This window comes from Gambusia affinis, linkage group LG21 (genome assembly GCF_019740435.1).
Source record: "Gambusia affinis linkage group LG21, SWU_Gaff_1.0, whole genome shotgun sequence".
Lineage (NCBI taxonomy): Eukaryota > Metazoa > Chordata > Actinopteri > Cyprinodontiformes > Poeciliidae > Gambusia > Gambusia affinis.
The window spans coordinates 21,114,326-21,129,054 of NC_057888.1; the positions used below are offsets into that span (position 1 = coordinate 21,114,326).

At 39.9% G+C, this 14,729-nt stretch overlaps 1 protein-coding gene across 5 annotated transcripts in view; it reads left to right on the forward strand.

Moving 5' to 3' along the window:
* The window catches only part of LOC122824689 (microtubule-associated protein 4), a 96,784-nt gene that overhangs the window by 37,206 nt on the left and 44,849 nt on the right, over positions 1 to 14,729 (forward strand). For 3 of the 5 annotated variants that reach the window (XM_044105568.1, XM_044105562.1, XM_044105563.1), the window contains exons 4-5: positions 10,707 to 10,793; positions 13,126 to 13,314. In XM_044105568.1, the coding sequence (XP_043961503.1) occupies positions 10,707 to 10,793; positions 13,126 to 13,314 (276 nt within the window). The remainder of the gene's footprint in view (positions 1 to 10,706; positions 10,794 to 13,125; positions 13,315 to 14,729) is intronic. The other 2 variants (XM_044105564.1, XM_044105567.1) reach the window with 1 other exon arrangement.

The window sequence follows — 14,729 nt, forward strand, 5'->3', positions numbered from 1 at the left end:
GGTATTTAAAGGTTGAAAAAATCTGTTTTCTCCAGCAGCAACTTGATAGAAAATAATTGAAACCCACTGATTTAAAGGTGGCATATATCTACTGTTAACTTCATATTCAAATAAATAAGAAGCAAACAATTTTTTTATTGTGGTTGTTCTGAGCAATGTTCAGCTGGCTGGTACAATGGTAACTATATGATTAACAATAAATATCCAAAGCTAGAACATCTGTCTTGTTAAAAAATACATGAATAAAAAAATGATCATAGGCTTTTGTTGTCACTCATTTATAGCTATTAAAGTTTTTTCCGATAAATTAATATGCAGCTAATCATTCCACACTGAGTTTGAACAAGACTGTGAAGTGCCACAGAGTTTACAAAACACATTAGTTACTATAAAACCTTTGGTTATGACTGTAAGTTTAAGCCTTATATGTTTTTGGTTTGTTTGTTTTGAGCCTTCCTAAAAATTTTACTCAAAAGATATGGGAATAATACCTTTTTGTCATATATAAGTGCAATTGGATTGATTATAAAAATGTAGAGAAGACTCTTCCAATTCATCTCAGCAGCTCTGCAACCATGACTCAGCTGTTTTCATGATTAATGCTGTGCTGAATCAACGTGGAACTGTTGACGTTGGGAAAAGCCGCTCTGTCCTCTCTGTGAACCGTCGCCACAGCGCCATCGAAACCCAGACGGAGTCGGTGTTCCTGCTGCTGCAGAGCAACAGGAACACATAAGAGTCGGCTTCAGGACAATCTGCAGGACGTCTGTCCATCCTGCCAGCCAATCCCAGATTACACAGTCTGGGATGAGTCTGGCATGGTGGGTTGGGGACAGTTTTGGTATTAAGTTTCCATGAACTGGAAGCTGATAGGATGGCTTCACTTGGACTTTTAAATGGACATGTCTGCTCATTGGTTGTCATCTACAGCTGGGTGATACAACCTCAAAAATCAAATCTGAAAGTAGATCAGATTTTAAAAGATTTTTTTTCCGGACTTTTTTTCTAAAAAAGAAATTACAAATGTTTGTATTTCAATCATCCCTTTTATGAGTTGGACGACATAGTATTGTTGCCAAAACTATGAGAATGTTTTTGTTCAATTACAAGAATATAGTTATAATATTGGCAGAATAAAGACATAATTTTACCAGAATGTCTTAAGATTTAAAGGAAACAAATCTGTTTTGTTTTAATGAGAAATAACCAGCTCAGTTTGTTTGTTTCTTCAAGAAAAACTTTCAAACTTTTAATGCTGAAAATAATTTGATGCTGATGTGTTAAAAAATGAAGCATTACCTTATCTTTAAAACCAATTCCAAATTATGACTTTGCTATATGCTTAATATTCCTCGTTTTATTTTTTTATTCTTTTGTGTAGAAGTCTTTATTTAATTACTACTTATTTTTTCTTTACTTCCACATTATTCTGTCAATATTGATGTTTATTCTCACATTATTTTGAATTTATCATTGCATAACTGTTTATTACTGTGTCCGTATTTATGTAATATTGTAACTTTATTCTCGTTATTAGTAAATGAAAAAGTCATAGCCTGGCCCTAATATTCCATCATAAAGCTGACCTGAATTAAAAGTTCCAATAAATAGAAGCAGTAAAACATGCTTGCCAGACAAAATGGCCGCCCATGGCACACTGACATCTCTCTGAACTGTGGAAACTGAAGGAATGCTCTGGTGTTTCCAACTCTTATTGCTTACAGGAATGCTCAACATGGTATAAATCCAGATCTTCCACAAATTAAATCTTCAAAAACCCCAAAAATGTGATTTAATAAATTAATCAATGAATAAAATGAATTCACAGCCCAGCCATACGTTCATGCGCCTTTAAATCTGCAATAATAGTTTTCCAAAAACACTGCAGAATTTCAACGGTTCATCTAAGCTACCAAATTGAAGCTCCTCTGTATAGGTCAGAGCCAAATGAAAGGAACACGTCATATTTCGCGCTCACTTCCCTGTCCAACCCAGTCAGAACTGTTGACACGGCTGCTTGGGTTCCACTGCTTGGCTACCGTGGCTTTGCAGCGCAAAACCAGTGTGTTGCGTTTCTTTGCCGCTGGCCCTGTTGTATCCTGACCCAGCTGGCACGGTTCAGTTCTCTTGGTTTGCAACAAGGGGAGAAGAGCAGGAGAGCAGACTGAGGCTGAGGTTGAGACTGGGTCGGCTGGAGGACGGAGACTGACCCGCAGGCTGCAGCCACACGAGAGCAAACAGAACAACCACGCTATCACCCCTTAGTTCAGCTTGGTGCTAACTTATTCATTCTGTCCTATATCTTTCTGGGGTACTCGACTAATTGTCATAATCTATTGGACCCTGTTGGTTTATTGAGGATCTCTTATAGAAATTACAGAGTTTTGTTAGACTGCCATTCAGCAGTTAGAATAATAGCCTCATCAGCACCTTAAAATATGTCTCCTTGTTAGTAAAATAAGTTTATGTTTAAAGTGTTTTGCATTATAAAAACATCATACAATCACCAATCATGAAATGAGTAATGAACATTACATTTTGCCAAAAGCCATCATCAAATATGTTGATTTACTATCAATCTAGTTTATGGCTCCAATATGTATTTAGCTAATGTAATAGCTAGGCCAAATATTACAGATTTTACATTGTCCGAGAAGCATTTTAAAATTGTTGCTCTTTAGGAACAATTTAGACAATTTATCTGCCAAAAAAAGTTGATTTAGGGTTTGATCTTTAAATATGTTCAGTTTAAATGTTAGACCCCTTGTAAAGATACTTCTGAATAACCTGGGCGCCGTTTGTAGCTAGCAGTGTTTGACTTTCTCAGAATAGCTGTAACTCCAGCTTGCTGTAATACCAGATGTGATCATGATGTGAGTCAGATTTAGCGTGGCAGGAGTTTGACTGTGACTACGTGCGACTGGCAGCCGGCCTCATCAATCTGCTTGCTGTCTTCAGAACAGCCATCACTGGCCTTCAGGAGCCATTTTTTAAACATATCTGTGTAGGAGCAGGGCTAAGGAGCCTGTTTGGGTTCTTCACTTTCATTTCTCAGCCTTTTTCCTGTCTTGGTTGCATCTTTAAACGTGAGCCCACATGTCACTCTGCGTTCTTATTTGTCAATGGAAGATGCTTCTTAGTGGATGTCCTCATGTCCCCCCATGGATGAATAAGCTTATATGTGAAACTGGTAGCTGTCCAAATCTCCCTGCCATGTGTTTCCAGCCCTCTGAGGTCAGTTCTTACATAATTTAGAAATGTAGTTCACCATAATCGCAGGATGGCATTTATCTCTCTGCTTGTGGCAGACATCTCTCTTAGCTGGTGAGGGCAGCCTGTTGTTCTCAATTAGCTATGCATGTTTGACCCACAAACATGTTCCTGTGTTCATTTAGCACTTGTGTACGATTGCTAAGCAACAGCGTCTGATGTAACCAGGAGGAACAAAAGGGGCAAAGAGGCACTTTAAGATGCTCTACCTCAGAACAGAAATGTGAAAGAAACTCATAAGAAATACAAATGTTTGTGTTCATAGACATAAAATCAAATGGTGTCAGTGAGGGAGCAGCGGTCACCACCATGCATCACACCGTTTAACAAATCTAGTTTTGAGTCTTTTTTTCTCTTTACAACATCATTGCTGCTCTGCAGTGACTTCTAACATCAGAGCTTTGAAAAACTGTTCACCCCACTTAAACTTAGCATAGTTTCACATTGCAAACAAAAAAAAACAAAACAAAAAAAAGAAAAGTGTAATTTAAGTGTGATTGACCAGCATCAGCCTCTGCATAATTCTACAAAAGAATGAAAACAATAGTTTTTACCTCCAGTGCAATAATTGCAGTTTTCTGGCCGATCACCAGTATTTAAAAAGCCTGACCCACCAATTACGATTTAGGCCGATAACAATTTTTTTGTTTGTTTGTTTGTTTGTTTGAAAGTCGCTAAACATAGCAACAAAGTCTCTTTAGTTGGCAAGAGCGGGGTGACACATGCATGCAATCTCCTAAAGTGAAGGAAATTGGGACCGATTTATCTGTGCCTCCTTCTCTTTATAGATAAAAATGTCATAAGTATGATGAGCGTTTGGATTCTGCCCCTGTTAAGTTTTAGAACTGCTTTTAACTGCCGTCACAGAAAGTGTTGTGTGGCACATCTAGGGAGTAAAAAATACCAGATAAAAAGACTATGAAGAGCACCTCAGGAGTATTTTCAGAGCTATAGGGTTTGATTCAGGCCTGGACTTTACGCCATTTTTATTCATCCTTGCTCTCTGTATGTTTAGCTGGAAGGTAAATCTTAACCCAATTTCACATTTCTCTGCTGTCAGTGTTTAGCTTCAGTCATGTGACGGTGTGTTCAGGGTGATGTGCAGTGTTGGTTTTTCTCCTCTACATAACATTGTTTTGGTCTGTTAGACCGGTGGCGTTTTTCTCATCACTCTACCATGGAGGATGTTTAGTGGAGTTCTTAACTAATAGTGACTAGTCAGTTTCTTCAATGTTTATGCACCGTAGCCCATACACTGATGGGGAGAGACAAACTAAATTTAACCCAAAGACAATTAGCAGCTCCTCCACGTTGCAGGTGTAACAGTCTGGAAGTGAGTGCGTTATGAAAGGTCATACAGCTGGAGCGTAATGAGTCTCCTGTTGTGCACTGACACACCTGTTCACATCGGTTCTTATGTCGTTATCCAGGGAAACACACACAGCCATGTGCTCACTGCTGGTACATTAACCCCAGCGCAGCTCCGTCAGGAAATCTCCCCTCCGGGGCAGACGGTGGAGAATCTGCCTGGGCTTCAAGAAGACCACCAGTGAAATTCCATTCCATGATTTTTACCGAGTTCACATCGTCACAACAGACATGAAGCATCAGTAGAATGCTTTGGCTCAGTGGAGGATAAGTTTGCGTATTGCCAATACGTCCCCTCCATTTTGTGCCTTTAAACGGGCCTGCGTACTTACACCATGACTTTTCCGTTTATTTTCTTTATCGTTTTGATCCTCGTTTGGTCTGCTTGACTCATTGAAAAGTTAAAGATTTTGACCTCTAATTCAGTCAAAATTGCTCTGATAATTTTCTTTTACAGATTTAGCGTGGCAGGAGTTTGACACCATGTACACCATGAGTAGATTATAAATATTCACTCTAATTCAAAGTGTACACAAAACATCCCCAGGTGGTCACAAACTGACACGGTCTGTACGAAACATCCTGCTGTACTTAAAAAAACTGTTGGGTACGTAATGGTCAACATTGCAAGTGGACGGCTAAAAAGCCACCTGTTTAAAGCTGCTTTCAACCCATAACCACTGGACCATGGATGATGGCAGTCCAGAAAATGTAATGTTTATTGGTTTCTCTACTGGTTGGCCACACTTCCAAATATTGAGGAGGCAAAGTTGGAACACAGGAAATCTTTACGACATTTTGTGGCTGGCAAAGATGGCAGTCGGCTTGGCGCTTCTCTCTTCAAAGTGGGGGATGGTAGTTTACAGCACGCGCAATTTGAACATGAGCGATTGGTTAAAATCAGATCCTGTAATTTCAAACTTCTACAAAGCCCACCCCTCCGGCAAGAAATTGTTTCTCTGTAACTGAGGATCCAGACCATCTGTATGAAGACTAGCTTAGATGCCATCAAATTGATGTTATGGCGACTAAACAGGAAGTTATTGACAACTAAACTCAGAAGGCTTTCCAGTGTTGGATTTTGTGGCTGCAGTAGAAAGGCTTGTAAAGGACATCAGTTCTGACCCGTCTCCTTTCACTTATTCTTTCGCCAAACTGATGTTTCGTGTTACCAGCTCAGAGGTCATTGAGTGTTTCTCTCCCTCCCCAGCTGCTAAAAAGACATTTGTCTTTGGGACTCGAGCTGAGACAGCCCACAGGGTTCAGTTTGGGGTAAACATGCAAACAGCCAGGCTGTGTTAGCTGTTTTCCGTGCCAGTGCTCCTGACCATCCTCAGTGAAACTGCTCGGCCTGATCTCAGCACCTTGGACAGCGCCTCTGCTCAGCAGGGGGTGAGAGGAGGAGGAAGGGAGCGATGCTTCCGCCTGTTTTGCTGTAACCTTTTGAGCTTCACCGATTTTCAACAAAGAGCAAGTTTGTTTGTTTGGGTTCCACCTCTCCGCCGTGCGTCGCCTGTCCTTTCGCATTTGACCTTCTGAATCCTGACGTTGGAGACCCGGAAACTCTGACCGTGGGATTTGTTCTGGAATTGGTCCGAGGTTCTTCTGATAGATGGGCTTGTGCGTTCTATGGAGACCGCCAGCGGAACGTACCGAGGCCCTGGCGTGTTGTATACATGGAAGCGTTTGTGACTGTGGGTAGCATCCTGTCTGTTCGCCTCACTGTCACCCTGTGTGTACGCTGCTAGAGGCGGGGGAGGTGGGGGGGTGGTAAGGGTTACCATCGGTGCCTCCCTCTGCGTCTTCTGTCCTCCTCGACTTCACCTCCCTCCTATTCTTTACCCGTCCCCCTTTCCCTTCATCAGGTTCTCCTGGTTGTCACTCCTGATCAAAGACAAGTAATGTCCTGCTGTCTTTCCCTCCCCACGTCCAGTTGTGCTTTTGTTTCACACTCCGACTCCTGATCTTGACCGTGGCCCCATCGGTTCAGGCCGGACCTCTTGGACAGGAACTGAAGGGTGGCGACAGCAACAGACGAGGGGCAAGGGGAGGGGCTGGGTGGCTGCCGGGGGGCCCGGGACCTGAACCAGACAGACAGTGAAACGTCACCACTCCAGAGCCAGACTACACAATTGTGATGGCATGGCGATGTATGTGTGTGTGTGTGTGTGTGTGAGGGTTCACAGTGTTAGTAGCTCAAAGCCAGCTGAGGCTGCAGTGCAGACAGCCAGAGACTGAGGCTGTGAGCAGCTCTCTGCAGCTGGATAGTGGCTTGTCTGGGACTCACATGTCTGCTTCATGAGGAGACCGGAGAGGTGAGCACAGTTGCACGTGTCTATTGGAGCGATTGATCCTGGACAAGTTTTTATGTTGTTTTTTGTTTTTTTGGGGGGGGGTTTAAGAAAATCAGGTTGCGTGTTTGTGCATAGTAATATGTCATTGAGTCTGAGTTGCATGACAGGACGTGATCATGGATGGAGAGTGATCATGGTTGTTTGGTAAATGTTGCAAAAGCTGCAGCTTGCGAGTTGACCTCTAGGGGACGGGTAGTTCGGCTCCTGAAGCCTCAGGGAGCGGTGCGTTTGTATTCGCCTGACCTGCATCAAGCCTCAGGTTCAGACCTGCCAGGTAGGAATGTCAGGAATACTCAGCTGTAAGAAGTGGAAACTAAAGAGAATTAAAAAAATCAGTGTTGGTGTTGGAAATGTGACCTGTGGTTGATTGATTTCCTCGGTTGCTTCAATGGAAGTAACCAAAATTCTGAAAAAGTTTCTCCTGTTTTGCAGTTTTCCAGGACCTATAGCAGCTGTAATTCAGATATAGCTGCAGATTGGCTAGTTTTGAGTCTCAGGAAACCTGCTATGATGATAACTTTTAGAAAAAATCCCACCACATATTTACATAGTACAGTTGTAAATTTTTTTGAAGTACTTTTTGTAGAGTAGCGCAAGTCTACAAGTCCATGTGAGCTGCCTTATGAGTGTTCAGGTAGCTGCTTAGCAGATAGTAGCTCACCAAGGGTAGTTAGTTAACTATCTGGTAACTAATTGCTTTAGTTTCCACATCATGGCCAGGGTTAGACTGAGTATAACGCTGGTTACTCTGCTGTTCCCTCTGGTATCTCCTTAAAATGATCTAAAACTTTATAAATAGTTCAAGTAAAAAAAAAAAAAAGTTTGATATGTCTTATGTCTAACTCATGCCAGACACAAGAGTTCCTTTGGTTCAGACCTTGTACCAGAGCCTGTAAACAACTGGAACTGCCTTTTGCTCTAACTTCTCTAGATATATTTAAGCTCCTCGACAAGTTTAGATTTAAAGTCATTTTAATTACCAACACGTTTCTTATAAGTGAAACTGGAAGTAGCAGTCTCCCTAGCCCAAAAACAAGATGTCCATTGGGTCGTCTTTGGGGATGTCGCACATTCATATTGTTTTTGGTGAGCTTCTGCATAATTACAAGATTTATTTGCATCCAGTTTTGCATTCATGTTTCTTGGCGTATTGATTCAGTGAGAGTGTGACCACTGCTGATGTCTTCTCCAGCTCATTCTGAAGATTCTCAACCGTCTGAATTTTGTGGAGGCCAATCCATGTGTGAAAATGTGTAATGCTGCCTGATCTACTCCATCACCATGAGCCCAATAAATCTGTGGAAGAGTGTAAATAATCAGATCACATGACCTTCTGCCTTTGCTCCAGAGCCCAGTATTTATGCTGACTTGTAAATTCAGTTTCCTTCATGTTTTTCTTTGATGGGCTTTAGCAAGTGTTTCAGTGGCCGCCAATTACAATCTTTCAGAATTGTTTTTCCGACCACAATTCTTCCTTAAAGACGATGGTTCCCCACTTCTCATTCCAGTTTTTAATAATGTGTTGGTTAGTTTTCAACCTCATTAAATTAGTTTGTGTTTCTTCTTTGATATTTTCTGTACAAACATTTTTCATATGACCACAGGATTTGGTTTTCAGCATGGATGCTGAGACGGTCCAATGGGCCGCTTGTTTTTGGGCGAAGGCGTGTACTACTTCCAGTTTCACATACATGAAACACGTTGGTAATTAAAATGACTTTAAATCTAAACCTGCCAAGGATAGGAATACTTTCGGAGCTCAAATACAAGAAATAAGAAGCTACTAACTGCATCATTTGGAGTTGTTGATGAGCAACTTGTTGATAGCTGAAAGACAATCTCCCATGCAGTGAGACTTGTACCTGTGTGCTTTGTTAAATTAAGGTGGCAACTTTTGTGTGGGCTAGGTAGTGTGTTAATGTTTTGGAGTGGCCCAGTTTGAAACTGAAAGAGAATCTATAGGGAGCTAAAGATCAGGGTGATGGCAAGGAGGCCTTCCAACCCCAAAGGACCTTTTGGAGCTTGCCAAAGTCGAGCTCCAATTGGTCGACTATTGGAGCTTGGCTCCAATAGTTTTTACATTAGCATTTTATTTGTATTATGTGACTTCTGTTTTGTTATTTTTGTGCACAGCTCTTTGGTCTTATTGGAGTTTAAAGTTCTTTAGAACTAAATGAGGAATAGGAACTCCAGAGCTGCAGAGTTTAGATGCTACATGTTCATTTCTGATATAAAAGACAAAAACTGAATAAATAAATGACTTCTGGTGTTCCTCTTCGTGTGATTTAAAACTCATGTCAAATTTTCAGACTCAGTTCAGGGAAAATGTCAACTGAAGAAATTGAACCATGAATGAAAAGACGATCAGCCAGGAAATGTTTCTTTTTCATGCATTTATTGATTCATTTTTTGTTTCCGAGAAAGATTCATTAATGAGATCAAGGTTAGATGAGAAAAAACAAAGCTATTGATTCATTCTAATTCAAAACATGCAGAAAGCTGCTCAAGAATTATAAGGAAGGGTTTAATTAAAAATAATTTTAAATCTTAATCTGCTGTTGGTGTACATCATTTAGTTAGTTTGGTGTTTTTCAATGCTCCTCACTCTGCTCACTTAATTTATTTAATTTCCCTTGGGGATTGATAAAGTATTTTTGAGTTTGAATTGAATTTTATTGTCGGTCACTGTTCATTAATGATGCTGTAAACTCATTTTTTTTCCTTGCACAATTTAGAAATACTGTTTTTTATGTTAAACAGTATTTTATAAAATAAAACTGCAAAATGAGTTTGAAAAATGTTTCATACCAACAAAATGAAGAAATTGAGCACCCAATTTCATGATTTTTAAAATGATTCATTTCTGTAGAAGTACAAGTGACTGCATTCAAAATGTTCTCTTAATTTCTGTTAAAAATCTAACTTTTTTATAATTGTATTTAAATGCTTACATCGTATATGAGGGGAGATTCATTGTAAGCTAGCACTACTGTAAATGGAAGCAAACTTCTTGAACTTCTATTTTTAGCAATTAGCGCTGTTAGCACGGTTAGCTTTGGTATCTGTAAACACAGTGTGTATTTCAGCTTTTCCCACAAGTTAGAAACATTTTCTCTTCCTGTATCGATGACAGACAGTGATTGAAAATTGAAAAACTATGAAACTGATCAATAAGGATCATGCAGTCTGCAAACTTACATCTTTTTCTTTATCGCCACTTTTTGAAGCGGCTGCCCACAAAAACATCAGATGTAAATGTACAGTAAATGCAACTTCCTGTTGTACTTTTTTAGGATTCCCTGAGTTTATTTTTAAGCATTCTACTGAAATTTAAAAACCAAATCAGTTTGAGTCTTTGTTGAAGACTACTTCTACAGTCAACATATGCTGTTGCTAGCATTGGTTTACCTTTTGGTCTGTTCAGATTATCACTCCAACTTAAGAACCACAAAGCTGAAAACTTCTTATTTTAGATCCATCAACATGTGGATTGTTAGGATGTCTGCTAAAAAAATGTTCAAGATTGTTCCGTAATAAAGAACTGATTCTTTTCTTACAGAACTTGTCAACAACAGTAGACAAGTTGTTGCCTTTAACAACTTGTCTCCTGCTTGATTTGTTTTCTGCGATTCCTTTGGTATACTAAATTATTAATGTCCACATGTCTAACAGCGCCTCTTTCTCCTTCCTTGTTCCGTCTCTCCATCTTGCCAGCCTCCATGGCAGCTCATTCTGATTCCCTGGCCTCTCACTCCAGCTCTGTCCAAATGATGGATTCTGGCATGCTGGGTCCTTTCCCAGGTATACCCCCAAACATTCTTCAGGCTGCCACACAACACTCTCTGCATTCTCATTTATACAGCTGCCACTTCTGGAAGACTAATGACACTAGCTGTAATTCAGTTCAACCTGAACTCGCTGTAGTGGTGTTCGTTATTGTATCTTTGTTAGAGTTAAACATTTGGCTTTTTTGACATATTGTAACACCTTGGGCACCGTGATTTACTTGGTTGCATTTAAAATCGTTGTTCTGTTTGGTTATATCCAAATAGCTCCACTTTGGCCGAATCTCTCCAGAAAGCATTGGACACTTATTTTTCAAGTCCGTTTTTAGTGTTCTGCAGTTTCTCTTAGCGTTCCACATTTTGGAAAAGAAAAATCATATGAAAATCAAAAGAAAGCAACGCGAACGTAACTGAAGCCCACATGTTAGTAAATAAACAAACACATACAGTAGATTATGCCAAATGCTACACTGACATCTCTCTGCTAATGGCTTTTCTACTCTTTAGCAGCGTTTGAGTTCAGTGTTGTGGCTGTAAAGCCGCTTGGATGAAAGGTTGGCTTGTTAGGCACATGCAGAAGCAAAACTGTCCGGCTGTGCTTCTGCAGAGAGATGGACTCATTCACGCACACACATACGCACACACACACACACGCACACACACCCACACACACTGAGCGCTGTCTTTAATGAGACACTGCCGTAACCTTGGACACACATGTTCACTTTTACACAGCATGCTAGACCTGCTGAGTTCATTGCTATGATGACATCGACTGTGATTAACACACTTTTTAGTAAAGCTTCCCCATCTTTACCATTTTGGCCTCACAGCTCTCTGTGTCATTAAGTCTCTAAATTTAGACTTCAGTTATGTTCCTTAAGGACAGTTAGTCCACATTACTGATAACAGGATGGCTGCAAATCCTTCAAAACATCTTAAATCTATGTTGCTAAAATTAAAGCCACGTCTTAAATTTTTACCGTGAAGGGATTATTTATTCTTGTATAGGTATTTTTTTTTCTTGTGACACTTTTCTGTAAAGCACAAAATTGAGTCTCATTCAGAGATCTTAATTATGTTCTGTGACTCAAGTCCTAGTTATCAGGGAACTGTTAATTAGCTGCTAATATATCCTGTTTTGTGTCTCACCCCATCATGGGTGATGACGCGGCTCTTTTCTGTCAGGCTCATTTTTGATCTGCGCTCAGAAATCTTTATTATCTTAGTTGCATTCTGTGACTCAAGGCAGTTGAGGATATCGCTTACTAGCTGCTAATATACCACTGCTAGCTAGTTAGCTTTTTTGCAGCTAACCCTATCATGGCTGATGGGCTTAATACATGGGGCGTGACGAATGATGGCGACAAAAGCTGAACATTTACACGTAAAACAAGAAACATTTTACATACACTAATGTCAGCAGTTGCTTGGCTGGAGGAGTGCTAGTGATTTTAGCCTCATGGTGTAGCTCTATCTATAAGAGATAAATGTAGAGGGAGCAACATCGCCTCTCATTTGTTGAGCCCTCTAAGACCAGACTTACCACCAGTTAGTTGGATGATGTTCTTTTTTGCCACTGGCTCATCTCTCTTGCTAAACCATATGAGGCTAGATGCAAGTTTGCACACATAAATATTTTGATGATCACAATTCAATGTGTTCTGCAGGCCTATAGAAAGACACACACTGTTGTGAAAAGTGTCTGCTCCTTTAAAGATTTTTCCAGATTTAGTTTTTTTCATCCAAAAAGAAATCCCTACCAGATCCCTATCACTATACTAACACCAGAGTGGTCGAGTTTATGACTTCTCATCTGTTCCTGAATTTTTTTAGCATGTGGCAAGCTAAAAAAAAAAATCTTTTTTGAGATCTTTTGGTGTTTTTCATGTTGACAGACTGAGTTTTTTCCCCTCATATCTCAGGTTCTTTTGTTCCAATTTAAATGTATTTGATCATCTAAACTGGCGGTGCATGGGTAGATCCGCCCCGATTTCCTTAATTTTGGGCGATCAGCTGATAATTGCATGATAAACCGATCTTATCTACTTCCGCAAACATCTGAAAATCAGCCAGTGTTTATTTTGCTCTGCCCTTATCTAAAACATTTAAGTGTGAAATAAAAGCAAAATCAGAAATAAATCTTCATGGGCAGGAAATACTGCCACCCACTATGCTCTTAAAAAGTAACACAGATGTATTTCAGTAAATGAGATGAGCATCATACTGATCACACATTAGGAACGACAGAGTGATTCACTGTTAATATTTATCTATTTCCATGCACAGGGGAAAGACAGAAAGTCTTAACATTAACTCCATCACTCTGTTTTGATGGGGTTTTTTAGGGTTCTCTCAGCCAGGAGGGATCGGAATGAATGTGGAGGTGGGAGCTGCACCTCTGCAACCACAGAAACCCCCGAGTATATCAGAGTTGCAGTATCCTACTCCCCAAGCTGGGTCAGAAGTCCCAAAGGATCACAGCGCCATGCTGCCAGAACCCAAGGCCCCTGGAAGCCCCCTGGATGTTTCAGCAGGTAAAACTTAAAGATGTCATTCCCACTCTGAGCACCGAGAGTCTTCACAACCAACCAACTGCAATTGAGAGGTTTAGATGAAAGCGTAGTCATATTACGTCAAGTGTCAAATTTAAAGTGTTTGTGCTTGAAAACTGCTGTTTATAGACACTCAACATCCAATCTGAGTTTGATGTTTTTAGGATTTCTAGCTCTAGTTGAGGCTTTTTCTACATTATCTAATAACAGTAGATGCAGTGATGGGCACACTTCTGTTAATCCACTAATGTGCTATTAGCAAAGCAAATTTTTCATGTAGCGTTTTTCTTAACTTTGAAAATGTTTAGCTCACTGAGCGTCCTCTAAATAATTTTTTTATTTATGATAAATTCTAAAGCACTAATGTACTTGGCTGTTTTGTAAACTTTTAGGTGAATAATACTTTACTTCCTTGTTGAAGGTTTAGTTGTTGATTCTGTTTCACTGAGTTTTATATGCACTGAATGTGTTGAAGAATTTCCTCACAACAGGCTTAGAGACTGATAAAGTAATTTAGATCATAAAGATGGTTCTGCAAGCAGTGGAATCGAGGAGCTATTTAGTTTTTTGTATTCTATGGAAACTTTTAACTGTCAGGAAACACGAGAAACTACAGGAGCACTAAAAAAAAAACAAGAAAAGTTTCTGGTTTTAGTGAGATTAATATCTCATTAAAACTAAAATATGCTCTTTTTTAAATGAGAGAGGACAGAATAACATATTTTCATTTTGTCAGAACGACATAAGATACTTCTACTAAATTTATTTCTGAGCTTTAGCATTCAATCGTTTCCGTAGTGGATTATTTCTGCGTTTAAGCGTTTTTTTTCAGCTAGATAGTAAGTATATGGTAACAATACTTACCATATACGTGGATATGAACTGGGTTCATTAATTCTCGTCTTTATTGGCGTGTCTTACCCATCTGTCAAAATGTCAAATAACTTTTTTTTTTTTTCAAATGGTGGAGCCACAATGCTGAGCTCAAAGCATCTGGATTAGTCACGACACTGTTAAGTTTTACTGAAAGACGAATGCTTCAAGTGAGCAATTTTCACTACTGTTGAGGTGTTTTAATAAAAGAGCATCATAAATGAGCATCTAAATTCTAATTACATATACATGGTACGGCTTTTAATGTTTAGGACCATGTATGTGCTGACTCTGCAGAAACTGCAGAATTAGGAACGTGAAATCAGTTCAGACTGTACACGGTCGCCCCTCCTCACAGCCGTAACAATCGGCTGTCTGTCCGTCCACTACTTCCTGTCTCACATCCTCCCATTCGGATGGGATGAAGGTCAATTCTCATCTGATGCTGACATGTAATGTGAGTGCTGTCATGGCCTGGCTTCCAGTCACATACTGTCTGCATGTGCTGACTTCCTGTCACTGAG